The 20359-nt window shown below is 40.1% G+C and overlaps 1 protein-coding gene across 2 annotated transcripts in view; it reads left to right on the top strand.

The window, feature by feature from the left end:
• The window catches only part of fstl5 (follistatin-like 5), a 197894-nt gene that overhangs the window by 159024 nt on the left and 18511 nt on the right, over nucleotides 1–20359 (top strand). For both annotated transcript variants that reach the window (XM_087846555.1, XM_087846546.1), the window contains 2 exons: nucleotides 13042–13068; nucleotides 13289–13407. In XM_087846555.1, the coding sequence (XP_087702681.1) occupies nucleotides 13042–13068; nucleotides 13289–13407 (146 nt within the window). The remainder of the gene's footprint in view (nucleotides 1–13041; nucleotides 13069–13288; nucleotides 13408–20359) is intronic.

The raw sequence follows: 20359 nt of genomic DNA, 5'->3' as shown, positions 1-20359 counted from the left end.
TCAGAAATTATGAGTTCGTTCAGATGCTACTTTTCCAACCCGCCACTTTCTTTTTACAGAGAAGAATCTTTTTCTAATTGTTTTGTCATCAACTTTAAATTTAACATGACTATTTTTTTAAGGATTGCTCCTTCTGACTGTTAAAACACAACTGAATGCTCCAGTCCAACAAAGTACCAAAACTTGTCGTTTTATAAAGGTGGTCACAGTTACTGATGATCAGTAAATCAGCAGCAGCACCAGTCTCTTAATTCCTATAGAAGCAGCAAGGGTCTGCTTAGTTTTTCCATGTAGAGTTTGGTGGAAACTTTAAATTTTTCATATGACGGTGTCCTTCTCAGCCATCCAGTATTTAATCTATGTCTCCGTTTTACAAGAGCATGGTCACCCTTTTCTTCTTAAGCATGGAACTTTCCACCTTAGGCAAGACAGTTTGATTCTTTCCCCTTCATTTCCAGCCAGCAGAAACACTGGCAATTAGATAAGTTGGTTAGACTTTACCTGTTCACCCCTTTTATCTTTTCGTCTCAAAGATCTTTTGGTCTGTCACATTGTCTTCTGAGTCTGAGCTTATTCTCCACCTTGATCTTCATCAGCAGCCTGCCAGTCTCTCTATTAGCAAAATAACCTCCCACAAACTTTTCACTACTTTTCAATTGCAGCAGCTGTTTGTAATAATAAGTAATTTTAGACTGTTTAGATAAAGTTATGATTAATGACCATCTGTGCCACCCACCTATGCCACATAAATCACAGTCTTTTCAGTCTTTTCCTCATTTAAACCCACATGCTGTAGTACATTTGGAGTGTGAATCTAGATTAGCTCCATGTGATATCATGTTGGGCCAGAGAGGCTCTCTAAAGTCATTGGCAGTTATTACCCATCCAAAAAACAGCATCTGGTTTCATAAGATAGTTTCAGGGAGACACTATGGGGACAAATATAAAGGGAAATTTTATAACTACTGAAGAAGTATTCTGTACAAAACCAATCCTAATTCTTACTGTGATTTAAATTTGCATACAGGTTTAGTCATTCTCAATTCCCTAAAGCCATTTAAAATAATGCCTATCCATAAAGATACAAAGTAAACTTGCAACTCAACTTTTTTACAGACCGAGGATAAGGATTTCTTAAAGGCCACAACTTATTCTCATTTTAAGTAGACTTTATTATATGTTTTCAGAGGTGACATACACGTCAGTAAGCACAAGTAGTCTGAATACAGTAAAAGCAAGTAGTTTGTGTTTCATTTTTTGATGTATTTATCAAATGAATTACAACTATAGCCTTTGAAGTATGGTCATTTCTAATAAAATGTTCACTGTACAAAGTAGGGATGCACCGATACCACTTTTTTGGAAACGAGTACGAGTACGAGTACTTGCATTTCAGTACTCGCCGATACCGATACCGAGTACTTAATAAAAACATGATTTAAATTTACAGGTAACAGCTTTAGTCCTATAATTTAACAAAAAAAAGGGACTAGTTTGGAATTAAGAACATTTATTTAAAATAAAAAGCATGTTGTATGCAACATATTACAGAATAAATAATTATGAAAAAAAAATTTAAACAGTGACAGTGCAACTCAAGTATTGTTTTCAGTTTATTGTAAACTCTGCCGCTTTAGACAACACAAGGGGCATTAATAAAAATCTTTGCTATTTAGTGCACAATATTTGAATAAACTAACAACATCCACCGACATAGAACTGTGGCAGTCAGTGCAACTGAGGTAGGTATTAACATCAAGTCTAAGATGACTCACTTAATCAAGAGAAAAAGTGAGTGGCAGCGTTTTTTTTAAGAAAAGTAGCTTTTCTGCATTATCAGCAGTCAGACTGTTTCTGTTTTCATCTATAATGTGTGACACTGAGCTAAAATGCCTTTCACTTTCCACACTGCTACATGGGGCTGAGAGGTGTTTACGCGTCTGTTTCTCTGTTTAGAAGTCTCACTAGCACAGTCACAGCTGAGATGACATCAGAGGCTAGTGCGTCGTAGCTGCTCACTTTTTTAGTTAGTTCCTCAAAGGGGGCGAGGATGGCAACAGTCGTCTCCATAAGAGCCCATTGGTGAGCGGTGAGTCAGGGAGTTCGTGCTCGGACACGCCCAGCACTCGCTTTTGCTCAATGAGGGACTGGAGCATGTAATACGTGCTGTTCCAGCGTGTCTGTACGTCCTGCTGCAGTCTCTTTATTGGCTGGTTGAGCTGTCCCTGAATGTCCTCGAGGCGGGAGTAGGCTAAGGCGGAATGTTTAAAATGCCCAACTATTTTCCATCCCACTGCTATAGCATCAGCTATGCTCCTCTGTGCTAATAAGCATGGGTAAATACGCGTGGGTAAACTCTTTGTACTCGTTGTCATGTTGGGATTTTGGTGCTTGATTAAATTACTTGTGTTAAATGCGCTACCTTTAGAGCCTCCTCTGGACAATTTCGCTGAGCACAATTTGCAGTCCGCCTTTGTTTTCGCATCTTCGTTCACTTTGCAATAGTTCCACACGGCTGACTTGTCTCACCTGCCCTTCTCTCAGCTCTGAGATGCAGCCGGGGCCTGGGGGTGGGCACTTGGGGCCTGGGGCGGTCACTCGGCGCCTGTGATTAACCCCTTACATACCGCTCAAACATAGTCAGGTCTCAGACCGTGGTATCGGTCCCCGGTATCGGGGGACTTTTAACGAGTACGAGTACTTTAGAAAATGTGGTATCGAGGCCGATATCTGATACCGGTATCGGTATCGGTGCATCCCTAGTACAAAGAGAATGACGTTGGCAGGTAAGAGACAGATTCACTGATTGCTTCATGGTGAAGACATTTCAGACCCGAAGGCAGTGTTAAGAACTTTGAGTGCCTTCTTAATATGGGGAGGAAAACTTCACCGGTGATTCTACACAAGCATGAAACAGTATACTGGAAGCCAAAGCCAAGATAGAAAATTCCCTCCACACCCTGTATAAATGGTGTCTCTGGATCCAGATCAGTTTGTGCTGTCTTGAGCAGGACATTCAGTCATATTTGTTTGGTAATGGAAGATAGCATTGCAGAAACAAGTTAATTATCCAGTTCATAGTAACTTAGTGTTTCTGCAGTGATGCAGTTAACTGCTCTGAGTAAGGACACTGATCCTACTGATGGAGATTTACTTCTGCTCTGATGATTGTTCTGAAGTCAGACTCCAGAAACTACTCGCTCATGTTTCATCGTTACTAAAAAGAGCTCATCCATTAGCTTGTACTGCTAGCTTGGAAGGATGATTTCACTTGAAAAGTGCTAAACAAATGGAGATCCTGCAACGCCAACTGTCACATTGTGTAGTGGGGCTATTTATTCATGTGTGGACTTTGGGAATATCCAAATTTCCCACTGTGTTGTTAGTTTAAAGTTTCTGTTTTGTGACTTATAGAATTATGTGAATGCAGATTTTTTTTTTGTAAATGAAACAATAAAGTAAGACGAGACGTTCACCATTTTAAAGCATATCTTTAGGCTCTGGCGCCGACTCTGAATTTAATAACAGCCGGGCTCTGTTAGCTGAAGATGTGCATTAAAAGTTTTGGAACACCTGCTATATGTGTGTAATAGTTCATATTTTTCACTAATGAAAAATTGGACAACCAACTGCAAACACTGTGAATCATTTACATACAATACTTAAACACCCCTAAATAAAAATACTTTTTCATATATAATTGTAGAACTTCTGGTTTTCTAACTTTTCGATGCTCATAAGTACTGACTTAATTGTGTTTATGCTCAGGGACAACATATGCACATTATTAAAACAGACGACATTTGCCTCAAGTGCCAGAATCAAGGACGCTTTCAAGCAAAAGCTCAATACTCTGATCCTACACAGGATGAGATGCTTGTGGGCATGTTGTGGCAGCAGACTACCCTTGATCTACCAGCATTGATCTGAAACAGACAGAGATTTAAATGACACGTTGAGATTACACTTGGAAATGTTTTAGAAACCTTCCACATTACTTTTGTGGAAAGTAATGATCTCTTTCTGTGGAATCATTGTTTATGACCCGCCTTGGGCTTCTCATTCAAACACTTCAATAAAAGAGAGAGGAGAGCTGAATGACTAACTAAGGCAGTTGTCAAAGGGCTGAATAAGGTATTAAGCAGGAGATGAATTGAAAAACATGATTTGATGAGCGAGGCATGAGTGATCTTTTTTAGATGAATCCACCAGAGGAGCTTGGAGGTCAAAACCTTCTCTTCACAGGCGCAGCACTGAATTGTTTTTCTCTCAGATTTATCCAAGCACTTTGTTGTTTGGGAAAACCTGAGCAGTCACTATTCTGAGATCTCTTTAACAGAAGCTGTCACCAGCAGGCAGAGCACCATCCATCTCTGACAGTCTGCCGCTAAACTGGCATAAATATCTGCCCTTCACAATGTGCCAATTATTTCTGCAGTGTCAGAGGATCTGCGAGACTCAAAGCGAGTGTTTGTTGCTTTGGTCTCTCCACTTTGTTATGTCTCCACATTATGCTGCACTTCATACCTCATATCAGGGACTTACAATACTCTACAGTGAATCTAGTGGCCCGAGTTACTGCTTCTTTACCTTCATTGAAGTGCACTCGTGGACCAAATAAAGAACTTTTAATTATGCCGTTATTACTAGAAATAATCTTGTGAGAAAATCTGCCTTGCACCGTTTCAAGGGCCGATCATATCGTTATCGTCTAAAGCAAGCCACATATTAACTTTATTTTTATGCCCACCAAGGGGTTTATGTGATTAATTCAGTGTCTCTGTGTATTTGTTAGCGAAATTACTTAAAAGGTTGCAGGTGGATTTTGGAGTGATTCACGATCTGGATCCAGGAATTTTTGGGAGCAAAACTGGACGATTCATGTCATATCTTCATAAATATGAAATTGAAAAGTTAAAAAAAAAAATTGGCTTTCTCAAGAAAATATCACAAAGTAATCCAAATCTGGATATCCACTTGGCTCCAGTGACTGAACTAACGGATAGTGTGGTGGGAATGTTGAACAGAGGTTTGGTCTTGGTGTGCTGTTTTCTGTGCATGAATAGCTTTTGTATACGTTGTTAATCAAGGTAGCTGCTCTGCTCAGCAGCTGTGGTTTGATGCAGCTAAAGTTCTACTATTTTTGACGAGTTTTAATTAGAAAGATAATTAACACATAGAACACAGCGTGGTGGTAGTAGTTGTCTTCTGTAGCCTTGACTCCTTGAAAGTGGCAACTTTCAGCCGTTTTACCGTTAATAAATGAGTCACATTACATTGCCTTGCCAAGTGAAAATATTTGTTTACTATAACAGGACAATTGTTTCCTTTTGTGCCGACTTTCCTTTTTTCTGTCTTACTTTGTGGTGGCTGTGCTTAGTGTATAGCCTCCCTCTGAAATATGTGACTATTTAAGAAAAACAAGAAACTAAAGGAAGCATTCAGGGGGTTTTTTAATGCAAAGAAAGAAGCAGCTGTTGAATTTTTAAAATCTCCATTAAATATTTTTGTATCTGAATCTTTTGTTTTATATAATTTATTAAAGTTACAAGTAAGTTTGTTACTGTTACAATATTTTAAGCTCACTTACAGGATAACGTATTTTGTCAGATATGTTTAGTGTTTAATTGCAACATGCATTTTTCACTTGTCTCTCTGTTAGCACAATAATGACATTTACGTTTTTGATACTTTATATATATATCTCACCCTGGTAACCCATTAAAGCCACATGTTTTAATACTATGGCTGTTTGTGGCATGGTTAAGAGCAGATGAGGTGAATAACATTGATGATTTCATAACAGTGCAGTGTTCTGCTGGGAAAACATCGGCTCCTGGCATTCATGTAACTTTGACTCGTACTACTCACAGATATTAGCCTCCCCAGCAGCACCTCGCCAAACCGTAAAAACATCTAATCATCTGACATTAGCCAGTCCCATTTCCCACATTCACAGGACCCAAAAGATCTGGTGCAAGTACCATGGTACCAGATAGTGCAGGACACCCACAGAGTTTGGCAGCTCAAGAGAAAGATGGCTTTTAATGTTCTGGCAGGTCAGGGTACAGCCCCAATTTTCTCTTTACTTTGGTTTTGACTCACAATTCCAGTATCTATTTATTATTACTATATTTTCTCTGCTTTATATTCTTTCCTCTGTACTCGTTGCTTCGTGACTCACTGTAAAGGTTCATTAATTAATGTATGACCTTTAAATACTCCAGCAGGAACAGAGTCTTGAAATTCGAGTGGGCTGAAAAGTGAGTTAAGCATTTCTGCTGCGAAACATCTCCACTCAGATATGATTCACCTATTGAGTCCTAAAATCATTATTTTGTGGCAAAGCTGCAGACAAGGTACAGTTATTTCACCTGTAGGGTACAGACATTGTTTTGGAGAAATTCAGACTGTCTTCATTCTGAATCAGTCTGGATATTCTCCAGTCTTGAGATTTTTAGGGCTCTGTTTTCATGTTTATTTCACACTGGTGGCATTTTGTGCTTATTTCTTACAATTGGCAGTTGGGTATCTTGAGCCATTTCCACACAAGCACTGCAGCCATGGATTTTTCTAGGGCTCAACCAGCGGAGGTGCAGGTAACACAGTGAGACTGAACACTGAGCCAGTGTTTAACCTGCCAGCTCCCTGCTACAAAGTCAGCGTAACATCAGGCTGTCTCGATGTTTTAACAGAGCATCTAATTGTTCTGCACATTCACCACTAGTGAGTGGGCGTCACATGTTTTGCTTCCTTTAAACTCTATTGTAACAGCGTCCTCATCTAAACCACACGGAGCCTTTTTCGTAGTATGTCCCACATGTGGAAATGATCACAACCCAATTTTCCTAATTTTGTACATGTGTGAAAATAAAGATAGTGACTCACTGTGTGCAACTGTAGGAGGTGTGATGTGATTGTGAGGTTGATGCTATGCTGAGGTTTATTGCTTAGAGCACTTGTATTCCAGAATGAGACATTTTAATGCATTTTGGTAATTTTTTGCAAAGTGACACCCACAGCTCCCTTTATTCTTGTGTTCTTCATCCCACTAGTGTTGTGTGTTTTTCAACCAGCTAAGTATCTAGATTGAATCATTAATGTCAGACATAATAGAGCAATTTGTGATGCTTATCAGCTTTTTAATACGCAGAAATAATCAGGCAACCTTTCCTATTCCACCTCAATAATAATGTTGTGTTGGTGCAAACCACACACATAGAGGCTATTTAAATTTTGTGCAAGTAAACAGACTAATAACTACAGATACCTGCTGATCTGCAAGATAAGCAGAGAGGTATGTGACCAACAATAGACCATTAAAACTTCAGCAGTAACACAGTCAGTTACTGCTGGTCCTCATCTGATGTCCATATCTAAGCTATCAAGTGATGACATGAGGTCTTAGGATCGTCCATGTTAGATCTCAGTGTGGTCATCCAACAAATTCTTGTTTAAAGTAACTTAAACTTTCAGATATACACCATGAAAAGAACAGTAGACATTTTTACAGGCCCACAGCTGATATCTACCTGTAGGTAAACATTTATCGCTGCAAAACTTCATGAAAAAAAAATGATGACATGTCCAAAGTAAATTCAAAACTGAGATCATTGGTCATGTGCATTTCTTAATAACCCCATAACTTTTTTTTAATAAAAAATAATTATGTTAGACTGTTGTCTTTGCTCCATGTTATGTCCTCTTCTATGCCACTTTTTTCCTCCCTCAACACTTGTCTGCACACCTTGCTGTTTTTACTCTGTCACGTTTTCTTGGCCATTTTATCATATCTTGCCGTTTGTAAGCTTTTGTTCCAATCAAACACGCCACTGCTTGATACAGTTTCAGACGAAAGGGGAAGATCTAATCAGTGAAATCTGCTGCTCAAGTGATTGGTTGGAACAAAGCCCTGCAATCTCCCGGGCCTCGGCGCTACACAGACGAGAGCCACCGCTGCACACCGAAGTCTTCACAAAGCTGTTTTAACGCTAGGCTGTTCGTCGTGCCGTCTGCTTCATATCCTCTGAACACAGAAGATCGGCTCGAGCCAAACTAGCGTCCATGTTTCCATCAGTAGCGTCCCTCCCCATCACAGCAGGCTTTCACACAGCGTGGGACACGCTGTCAGCAACAAGGAACTCAAACCAGGCAGTGACGCTATCTGCAGTGTCAGCAGCCTACTGCCTGTCGACTGAGTTTCACGGTGAAGGCTTTCCGAAATGAATAACGTAAATCCAGTGGAAAGTTTTAACGCCTTTAAGCCCCGGCTACAACACGGCAGCTTATGAATATTTGTGATGATTCTTTTGAATACTAATGTAATAATACTAATCATGAGGATAATGATCATAATCAGTACAAATCACGAACAGCAGAGGACACAACACGAACACCACTTAAAATCGATTTACACTTGAATGATTATAGTGATTACATTAAACCTGGTTTGTAGAACTAGACTGGCTGAAAGGTTGAATGGATTTAGTTGCCATGACTTTGCAAAGTATTATAAATGTGATAGAGCACGATTCATTTAGTGATGTAATAAAAATAAGAAACCACAAGGGTTCATAATTATAGATGGATCACATTGGCTGAACTGCTACAGCGGATATTCATCCGTGCATGTCTCCCATAGCAGCCCGTTTTTGTGATGAAGCACAATCAGTTAAAACAAATGTTATTTTTCAAGTTTGGATGTTTGAAGTGCTCTCCAGTAACTCATTTTTTTCTTTTTCTCCTTTCTGAAAACTCTCAGGGATTAAGTCTTTTGAATACTTTTCATCCTAAAGAGATGATACAGCCTTCGGTCGTCCACGGGCTCCCAGCTCTAATTCAAGTGCCGTCAGACCTGTTATTTTGAAAGCTTCCTCGCTCTACCTGACTTTAAATAGTACTGCTGGGAACTTGCTGTTGAAGCACGGAGCTGCTAAAAGCAACGGGGGAAGAAGAAAGAAAAAAAAAAAGCTGTTAGGAAATCTGAAGAATTTCGTGACTGAAGAATGGATGGGTTAAATATAAAAGCTAAAAGACTTTCTCTGTTGGAGTTGGACTTGATCACTAGGTGACTCATAAGTGTTTGTAGTGCAGAGAGAAGAAGCCAAGTGAGAAGCACAACGCTCTGAAAATGATATTGTTTCATCAGTATTCACTTTAACGCCAGAGAGGCTGAGCCACCATCAGTTGATAGCCACTTTAAATAAGACATGAAATATCTTGGCGCTTAAAATGACCCTTCATGACTTTTCTTCAGCCGTATCAACCATCATTTTTACATTTTGCAAAACACGCAGGGAAAAAGATTCTCTGCTTACCATCTGAGAGCTACAGCTTCATGACATTTTCTCTGACCTTTGACTCACAAAGGTGCATTGCTTTATAATTCTCATTTCCTAGAACTGGATAAAGATTTCTGCTGTGGCTAAAGCATACAGCACATTATATGAAAAATGCCACCTAAAAATGATACTCTGTACTTCTCATTGTGTTAAAGGGCCTGCACATTGGTAATGATGTCAGACCTCTCAGTAGAAAGACCAACGTGTATATACTGAAAGCTGACTTAAAAGCATTTAACAAGTACTGTACTTAATTTTTGCATGTCTTTTCTTTTCTTCTAAAATGGGAGGGATCGGCATGAGCATAACATTTTAAATTATTTGTCTGAGCACAATTTAGAACCAGAGTATGGAGGAAAAAAAAGCCTCAGTGTGACTCGTGTCAAAGCTCCACTTCCATCAGTTTGACATGTTCATCTGTCAGAAAAATGTGCCAGTGATGATAGAAGCAGTTGGGGGCATACAGCCGAGATAGATTGGACAGTTTGGAAGCGGGTCTCAACTCGAACTGTTTTTTGATTCCCACCCTGCGCCCAGAGCGTTGTCTGATAAACTGAGGTTAAAGGGACAGTTCACTCTAAAGTGAGATAGCTTTGGTGTGAGCTGCCAGTTGCAGCGGTATCTGCCTTCTCTTTTATATAATGGAACTAAATGGCACTCACTCTTTGGTGCTTTGAAAGTAAAGGAAAAAAATCTGGGATTACATCCCATCCAATTTAATATTGTATATTATGTGTATATTTACATACTTTTGGGCTGTCGCTACCATGAGCACCTTGTTGTGGATGAACACTTTCTTCTTTATTGTTACATATTCGGCATGCGTTGTTGCATTCGTTTTGGAAATTACTGAGTTCTCAGTAATGGTGTGCAGTTTTGTGAGTTTTTTTTTCACTTAAACTGCAGCAGTATGAGACAATAACAGTCCTCTCAGTCTCTCTCTGTGATGGGAATTTTATCTGTGCTTTCTATCTGACATTAATAATCCAATAGATGCATCGGAGGGAATGTATTTTACCCAAGGACATTTGGCATGCATACTGGCACGGCGAAGGATCAAACCACCAATCTTCTGATTAGTAAATGACTTGCTTTACCTCCTGAACTCCCTCCCTAGATTTATAATTGACTTCTAAACGAAGCTTCAGGTAAATTCCTGAGCTTTTTTCACTTTAAATCAGAGACATTTAGGCAAAAATCCAGATATCTCGTGTGGCAAAACTGATGTTTTTTATTCACGCTGAAAGTCTAAGGAGCTTGGAAAGAAAAGCGTCTGGACTTCAAGTTGCTTGAAGACGTTTCACCTCTCATACGAGAAGACGCTTCAGTTCTGAACTGAAGAAGCTTCTTGTATGAGAGGTGAAACATCTTCAACATCTTCAACGTCTACGTCTACGATGACCTGGATGACTGAGAAGCTTCACAGACATTCATGCTGAAAGTACTGTAGTGTTCACTTGCAGGCAGCGTCACTCATAGTGTAGAATCAGCACAGAGAAAATTCTAAGAAGAGAACATTTTGGGGTTGTAGGTAAAAGGAACATGCATTTACCTATTCTATATATATATATATTTTTTTTTTAAAAAGGAGCATTTGAAAAGTAGTATTAGACACTGTTCATTAAAGACAAATTTCTGCTGATATCCAGGTTTACAGGGCTTGGCTAAGAGCCAAAGGAGAGAGTCCTAAGGCATCTTGATCCAGGCCTCAATGTACTGCAAGTGGGAGTTGGCAGGCACATGCACAAATCTTTTTGGCTTCACACAGATTTGTGGGGTACCTGCTCTGCATGCTATCAGTGTTCTCAAAAGACTTTTGTATCAGTGCAGATGATGAAAGAAAGAAGAGGAAGAATGATATTTCTGCCTATTTTCTCGAGCATTATTTTTTCACTTTCTGAATATATAATGCTAGAGCAGCGAGCAGGATTTGTACTTCCAAACTGTTGAGAAGGTGTATGTGTGTAGAGCTTATAATTAAAGCATAAGTCTTGGGTCAGGTTTTCCAAGAAACTTTGTAAAGAATACCTGGAAAGAGCAATAAAAAGCTGAACACCTAAGGCAGTCATCCTGAATTTCATTATGCATTTGCATCTACTGTGACCCAATTACTTTAGCTGTATTATACTGTCTTCTGCCATGCCACTGTGGTGAACACCACGGGCTGTTTGGCCCACTGTCGCAACAACGTGCTCTTGTAAACAAATTGAATTTATGTAACCTTGCTGACGGGTAGGAACTGCGGAGGCCAGACTGGCTGGTGAGCGTGGCGTCCCCGATGTTTGGAGCCCAGTGGAAACATAGTTATTACGGCCAGAAAGAGTGAACTCACTGCCTACAGTGGCAGCCAGCTTGTTTTGTTATATGGATGATGAAGTTGATGTATGGGCTCCTTGTATGCGCAGAACAGCCACAGTGTTTCTGCCAAGTGATGAATAGCATCAATACTGTGGACTATTGGAAAGGACCGGGGCACACAAGATCTCATCTCAGCTCCTCTTTTCCATTTTCCATTTTTGGCAGATCTCAAATAAATTGTATTGTTTTCCTTTTTGTTTTGTCCTTGCCTTCCTTCCTTCCTCGATCCTCCAGACCCCCGCTATACACCCCGCTCCTTTTGTGGAACTTTTAATGAGCTAAAAGGTATGCAAGAGTGCACAGGAAAGACTTGACAAAGCACTTTTGAAAGATTAAGGCTGACTAACAGCACAGTGGTGTCTGGTTGGCTTTGTCTCAGCTCCCTTTTCTTTCTCTGCATCCGTCCACCTGAGCAAGAGGCTGCGGGAATGAGCACGGCAATAGAGGCGAGATTAGAATCGGATGTGAATTGGCCTGGAGATTGGTTTGTAGACTGAAAATGCATGAAAATGGAAGATGGAATGGAAGCAGAGAGAAGACTGGGGGACACATGAACAATGAGAGAAGGTCACAGTTAAAAGCCAGTGTGAGATGATAGTGGTCGTGGTGGTGGCGGGTTGGGGGATGAGAATGATTGAGTGGAAGAATTTGCTCATATCTTTACATGGAAAGTATATAATAGCTCTAGATTTTTTCTCACTATTTAGTCTTATAATGTCATCTTTTCTCTCAGAGTATCCAGCGGCCGCTTTGAGAGCCCACTGTCAGTCTGTGTCTTAGGTCACCAGTGAACATTCGGGGTGTTATGTGGCTTTCATCCCACATTTCATGTCATTAGTCACTTCTAAGTGAGTTTAATGAGAAATTACCTGTTATAGCAGCCAAAACAGGTTTCATGCCACTGAAGAAGCAGCACATTAATCCTTCCTAATGACTTATGATAATCATCTGAGCCTGAAACCTGTGGACTACTCATGGGTGTCTAAGGCAGCTTACCCATAACGCTCATATTGATGGATGATGATCTGAGGTCTACGTTTTTTTTTTTCCTCTCTCTTCGTAAGATTGCAGCATCCAAAAATCATAAGCTGTTTTACAGTACTTGTTGTTGCCTGCACTCCATTTTCCAGTGTTTGGAATCAAATTATTTCCAAGCAGAGGGCTCCATCGATTGTTTGTTGCACTTGGTGTCAGACAGACAGCTTCCATAAAACTTTCATGTGGTCTGCTTTCCTCTTTGCCTCAACAGGAGTCAGTATTTGGGTTTTAGTTCTCACAAAGGGACACTATTGATTCTTGCATTTATTTTCATCTGTGTTTCCCTCTTTTTCCTTCCTTGCAGTGGCAAACATTTTGTGGCGGGAAGAAGGTACGTCTAGACCGCTTCTGCTCCACTATAGCATTCATTAAACTGAGTTAATTGAATTTCTGTAATAGGGTTACTGAACTGTGATGAGAAGGATTAAGTGATTTGATGCTTCGAGAGTAGATAACAATGTTATATGCTTATTTCCGTTCCAAATGTTCATACTGTGCCGTCTCATAAGCTTTTTCACGTATATAACGGCGCTGTTGTTACTCTCTCGCAGGTCTCGGCATTGGCAACATGTTCTATGTGTTCTATGAAGACGGGATCAAAGTCATTCAGCCGGTTGCATGTGAGATCCAACGGCATATTAAACCCAGTGAGAAGCTGCTGGCACTGCAGGTGAGTCGTCAGAAAACATTTAAGATTCAGCGACTTTTTTTTTATATTCCATCGTTAAAAATGTACGTAAAGCCCAAGTCCAGTCAGAAGGTGGCAGTAATGCTGCCAGAGGTGTTTCGTAAGCCACCAGTAAAACAGCAAGATGTGTAAAGACGTCTAACCCAACCAGGCAATGCTAGCATATCAATTCAATTCAATTCAATTTTATTTATATAGCGCCAAATCACAACAAAAGTCGCCTCAAGGCTCTTCATAGATACAGAAAAAAACCCAACAATCATATGACCCCCTATGAGCAAGCACTTTGGCGACAGTGGGAAGGAAAAACTCCCTTTTAACAGGAAGAAACCTCCAGCAGAACCAGGCTCAGGGAGGGGCGGGGCCATCTGCTGCGACCGGTTGGGGTGAGAGAAGGAAGACAGGATAAAGACATGCTGTGGAAGAGAGACAGAGATTAATAACAGATAAGATTCAATACAGAGAGGTCTGCATAGTGAGTGAGAAGTCGACCATAGCTATATGTAGCCATGAGGTGGGGGACTGGAGAAGGTTGCAGTCTTCAAAGAGCAGTGAAATAGTTCTCCATGAATATCTAGTGTCAGTTTTGGGCCTTGCTGTTAAAACAGATTATAGTTTATAATGCATTTCTAAAGCAGTGTGTAGAATACTGTAAATGTAAAGGATTTACAGTAATTATTTTTAATACATTTTTACAGAAGACCTGAACCAACAGTGGGTTTCTGGTTAGAAACACTGTTAATGTATCCAAAAGTGTATAAAAAAGAAAAACACTTGTGTGAGCCTTTTTGTGCTTTCTTTGCTGACATGCAGCATAAAAGAAGACCTCTATGGTGTATTTAACAGGGTATTTTGCTCTTCTATTGTATAAGTGTCAGAACTCCAATGTTGAAAATTAATAGCACCTAACCTAGTATATGTCAAGTTTAATTGCAATAATTTTAATGACATTATTTAATATGAATTCATGCCTCTCCGCAAAACCCATTTCTTTTCCTAAAGTCCAAAGACTGTTATGATTTGTGCCTGCCAGGAATTCGCAACACTGTGAAATGTTTTATTTTAACTTTGGAGGATCTTGTCAGTGACCAGTTAATTTAATGAATTGGAAGCAGAGAAGAGGTGGTTGAATAGTCTTGTAAGCCCTTGGCTTGCATAGATCAAAAATGTCAGTGTTTGGATCTTAGTGTTTTACAGTGGAGTCCTGTGAACAAACAGGAGTGTTTGTTAATCTCTCTGAAAAAGATGTAATGTGTTATTCACTATCTATATCCTACACATCAAGTGCCCTGCTATCTGAGGTTCAGAGTCAGCTAAGCTGCCGAACGCTCAGTGTCCCGCTCAACAGTTGATGGTCACTAAACTGTCCAATGTTGATATGAGTGATTCCAAATATGATTTAAATGTAGATCTGAATTTTTCACACACTTGATAAATGATGGTGTAATTATCTTATATCAGCAATATCTTTCTTTTTCTCCTGATTTTCAAATGAATGGACCTAAAGCTTTCCATTGCAATATAGATTAATTTGAACATGTTTCAGAGAAACCCCAAAGAGAATCAAGATCAGACTAGACCAGAAGAGTCGTCCACGGTGGAAAAATCCATCCCAACAGCTAGGGTGATGGGGGCAGGGCTAACAGGTAGAAACATGCAGCCAATTTACCCATGAGATGACGCTCTCCATCATCTCCTCCCCATTTACCAGATAATTTCACTGAAGGAAGACAAACAAACGTGTTCTGTAAACCTGTAAAAACAACAGGCTCAAACAGTCATTTTTCTAACATTGTTCAAATAAATATGTCATTATTTTTCCTTCTGTCAGATAACTAATGGGGGAAGAGTAAAACAAGAGATTGACAGGCAGGCCTGGTGCAGTGTACTGATGTGGATGCAGTACTGATCTGTCGAAGTGGAAAGAGCTGAGTTTGAAGATGAGGCTGTCGATTTATTGGTCAGTCTGGGTTCCTAGCTTCATTTGTGTCTACAACCTTCAATGACAGAAAAAAGTAAATCAATGTTGCAGATTCAAGAAATTGGCTTCTTTTAAAGGGTGTCTGGGCATAACAGAGGGTGAGGAGTTGAGTCATTCTTGAGTAAAGCCTCCGCTTCTCCGAAAAGGGCATCTAATTAAGATGCCTTCAAGGTAAGGTGTTTCGGGCATATCACCAAAGTGGGGATTAACCCTTTAAAACCGGTCAGAGCGGCACGCTCCGTTTTGCGTAACTATTTTTAAATCACGGTAGTACTGCAACCACGTAAGCTAGCGCAATAATTTTTTTTGCATATGAAACCGGAGGAGTTGTACTTACATCTTATGCCATCAGCTTGTCCTAAGTCACAGTTTCCTTCCACATATAGCTTTGTAAAAACTGCATAAAAAGCACTTGCAGCAACACAAACATAATATTCCAGAAACACGCTTTGCTGATCCGATCAGCTGTTCGTAACACTTCCTATGTCCTTCAGCACGAACTATTGCATGTCCGCCATGACCTGCCCGAGACCGGAAGTGACGTCATTTTCGCAGAAATGTATTTTTTTACCATCAAGGCCTCATGAGCTTATACTGGTGTTTTTAAAAGTTATCTTTGACTTTATGACTTTCTGTGTGGTTTCTGGGATGCTTAGGACTCATATTGCACTGCTGGAAATAGTTTATTTTGATGCATATGCTGCTTTTTTGCAAATTTGCACTATAATATTTATTTTCGTTTTTCCTGCAGTATATGAAAATTGGTGTATTTCAAAAATAAAACTATGAAGACACTCAAAATAAATTTCCTGTGGTGGGAAACTATTTTGTGCAACTTTTTTGTATTTACAGTTTTGAGGGATAAGCCTCTTAAATTTCTCTAACTAGAAATATATGTTAAAAAAACAAAAACGATTTTCAATTTTTTTGTAGTTTATTGCACTTTTTTGCAATTTATGTAATTACTATGCACTTAATGCATGCATATTATTAAAATTTAGGCTGTAATGGTTGTATTGATGTATAGCAACTTGAAATGCTCCCAAAAATGGCACTACAGCATGTAAAAATATAATATAAGCTCTGGCGGACTTGGTTCTATGGTCTTAAAGGGTTAAGGGGAATACCCAAGAAAGCTGGAGAGATGCATCTCTTGTTTGGCCTGGGAATGTCTCAGTTACCCCCCAGAAGAGCTAGAAGCAGTGACTGGTCTAAGCATCTGTGTTTGGACTGCTGCCCTACGACCTGGATCCCGATAAGTGATAAGAAATGGACAAATGGATGGACAGTTGAAGAAAACAATGTCCACTAGACATGTAGGGTACCCACTGAGCCATGGTGTTAATTCACTAACATAACTCATGCAGTCAGAGTGAGTTTCAGATGGCAGTGGACTGTTTACACCGAGCCTCCCCTACTGAGACACCGTTTATCACTGAAGCTTTCAAGCAGCAAAACATTCAGAGCACCCAGCTGATAGATACCTGTTAGATTTACACGTGTTCTCGAATAGCAGCTTTCCTCTGAGCTGCCTTTCATCCAGGAGCTCTGCACTGATTGGACGGCTGTTATACATAAAGCGATGCCATGAACGCGCAACAATCAGCCAAGCGTTCCTCTGAGAGGTGTTTGTATTAGGATATCAATCACTGCAGCACTCCACTCTTGTCTTGGTGGATTGCGGTGTGAACACATGAGGCCGTTTCCCAGCACAGTGCTCACGTTTTCTCCATCACAGAGGATTGATTGCTTATGCACAGCCAATCCATTATCCAAATCCACCAGATAGACTGCTCAACTGCGATACATGTCGTATGGAAGAAAACACAATAACGTCCAATTCTGCTTCAGGAAGCATCTTTATTTGTTTTCCTGTGGAACGAAGGACAATCAGATGTGTTATGAGTTTTGTTTTTTATTATCTATGCTACAAGGTTATGTTAAGTGCGGTGGTTGTCTTAATGTTTACTGTAAACAATAACAATAGCTTATTTTTTATAGCACCTTTTAAAACATACAAAGTGCTTCACAGTTTGGAGAAGGCCATAAATTACAGATAGTTGTACATGTCTAAATATACAAATGTGAGTTAAAGATACAGCTTTAGATTTTCTCCTGCACATTAGAAGAAGAACAGTTATGAAAAAGGACAAAAGGTTAAAAACTATTGACTGCAGAAAACGTTTTCTGCAGTCGTGCCTGTTCCAATATGTAGGAGCTACAACCTCCAAATGATCCCCTCTGGTTTTAAAATAAGAGCATGGAACAGTTAAAAGAGTGTGTACAGATTATCGGAGAGGCCAACTGCCACAGTAATGTCTCAGCACATGTCCCTGTATAAGATGGAACTAGGGCCATGTAGGCTTTATGTTGTTAATAAAATTTTAAAATGAATTCTGAATTCCACTGGAACTGAAAGCTCGTAAAGGCAAAAATATTGCTAGTTTTTGTTAGCAGCCTAGCTGCTGCATTCGAGAGCAGTTAAAGATGGCCTATTGCAGAGTGTGGGATGCACACCATAAGTGAGTTACAGTATTTAAGACAGAAAAAGGCAGGAAAAATTCAAATGCGTACTAAACGTTCCACATTTTTGGGTGTTAAACTAAAGAAACACAGATGGATGCGCTCAGATGGATGCAGTTTGCACTTTACCATCATGCTCTTGGTCTTTTGTACAATACAAATAATTTCCATATCCACGCAGTAGACTGCGCCACTATTTTCCTACTCCACCTGGCACTCCACTTGGTATTCTACCTGCACCAGAGCGCGATACATCCACATTTTCCAGTAGATAAAATTTGTTGATGGGCTAAATACCTTCTCGGTGTGGATGGAAGCAGCTCTTAGTGTTCTTTTTTAGGACTCACAGCTTGGTGTTTCAGGGGGTAGAACAGACTTGGGACTATACTTTAGTCCCAAGGATAAGCCACACGACGTCGGCCAGATCCAGGCATTGCATAAGATGGCCGGTCCAGTTCTGTTACTCGTGATGACCGAGTAACAGAACCGAGTAATAGAAGTGGACCAGGAGGGTGTGGTGTGACCATGAGGACGAGTGGAAGAGTAGCTGTTGGTGTTTCCAGAGTAGAAGGAGCATAGAGAACCCAAATGCTTAACTTATGTAAATGCATTTTGTATGTATATAAACCTCACATTTTTAATGACAATTTTAATCATAAAACAGTCAAAGGGTCAATAAAATATAATAATTGGAATTTGAGAAACGCCACATGAACAGCTTGAACACTCTCTCTATATTTCTTTAATTTTAACAGAAGTGTTTTCTAAGTCTTATGTATTCCAAGAGGACCTTGTTTACTCTCAAGGGTGATAATTAGCATGCTGGTTCAACAGGAAAAAAACAAAACACTTTAGAGTAATACTAGCTCGCACTCACCTATAGCTTTTTGAAAAATGTGCTTGGAGAATTCTCTAAAGGCTTTAGGTCCAACTAAGTTATGAGTACATGTTAAAAAAAAAATATTGTGAAAGTTGCATCACGTCATACTATAAGACTACAGAAGTTTGGATTGAGAGCTTGGAGGAACACCTCAAGAGATTAGACATGATTGTGCCGTGACTTTACCACAAAGTTTCTCTTTTTGACACTTTTGGATGTTGCTGCTTCACTGTTTTCGGCACTTTCCCTCCCCACAGACGACTTATGTGTCACAAATGTACTAGCTCTACAAATCATCCGGCGGCTTAGCTGGAGAATATCAGAAGCTTCACATTTCTCACAGCAGCTCTTTAAATGTCATCATCCACATTCACGAGTGTAGAGAGTAAAAATCCTCTAAATATAACTCTACACACTAGTATTTTTTTAAATATCTTTTAAAGAAATACAACACCGCAGTGTGAATTCACTGCAGCATAATGTCCTACTGCAGTATTTGATGAAAAGATATATATTGTTTTGTATCACACTGTAGTCATTTCCATCATAAAGAAGTACAGCAAATGTTTGCAGTCTTTAAAACCTGTCAGTTACAACATAAATTGCATACATCGATTGCACCCACATATATACTGACATATGCAACACACATATACAGAGAGGATTACAGCCGCCTCCATTCACACCCTCGGCTGGGCATCAGATGTTCGACTTCTCACTTCTTAAAGGTGCAATAAGTTGGATATTGACAGCCCCCCTAGCAACAAAATGACCACAGCGTAGGTCTGCAGGGGTGTCGCAGGGTTCAATAACAATGACTCAACGATTACTTCACAAAGTGGAAGGATTTCTGGCTTTTAAAGCTGACTCCTCCAACCTGTTTTGGAATAAACAGCAACAGATGGCGCTGCACCTGGACAATGTAGTCACAGAGAATTGTCTTTCTGGCTCTTTCAAGCCAGAAAATTCAAAGCAGTGTCACTGATTTAGTGATTAGCTTCTTGAAATGACCTCTTAGCTGGATGCTTTTGTTTGCAAATTAACCTACAGAGAAGACATGGGCGACATCACTGGGGAGGTCGGCAGTAGAGTTTAGATCCCTCCTCTCTGTTTTTCCCCATCATTCTTAATATAAAGTTGAGTCAAGTTCATACATTAAATAATGCCCCTCGAACCAAGAAAATTTGTCCAGTGAAAAGGGACCTGTCATGGGCTGCCGCTGTGGTTGTAAATATGACCGAAAGAGTTCATCCCGCCATGCCGGAGTCCTTCATTCATCCTTGCAGCTCCCAAAATTGTCCCACAGAGTCTGAAATGGACGACTGGTCACTGCCTGGAGGATTGGATGACTAGGGAAGGGGGTGAGAGGTGGAAATCTCCTGAGCCATAAGGCTGGTTGAGTTGCCCGTTAGCCAGGATGGCGAGAGCTGCCAGGAGTGGAAGCTGAACAGCCGTAGACTGTCCGCGGGCTTTGTGTTGAAGAATATGTGCGGACAAGTGGGAGCGATTACAGAGATTTCGCTGGACCACGTAAAGCTCATTTATCCAAG

Source organism: Neolamprologus brichardi, chromosome 2, assembly GCF_056152115.1.
Source record: "Neolamprologus brichardi isolate AB-2024 chromosome 2, ASM5615211v1, whole genome shotgun sequence".
NCBI lineage: Eukaryota > Metazoa > Chordata > Actinopteri > Cichliformes > Cichlidae > Neolamprologus > Neolamprologus brichardi.
The sequence above is the reverse complement of the archived record's forward strand: the minus strand, read 5'-3'. Positions and strand labels throughout refer to the sequence as shown.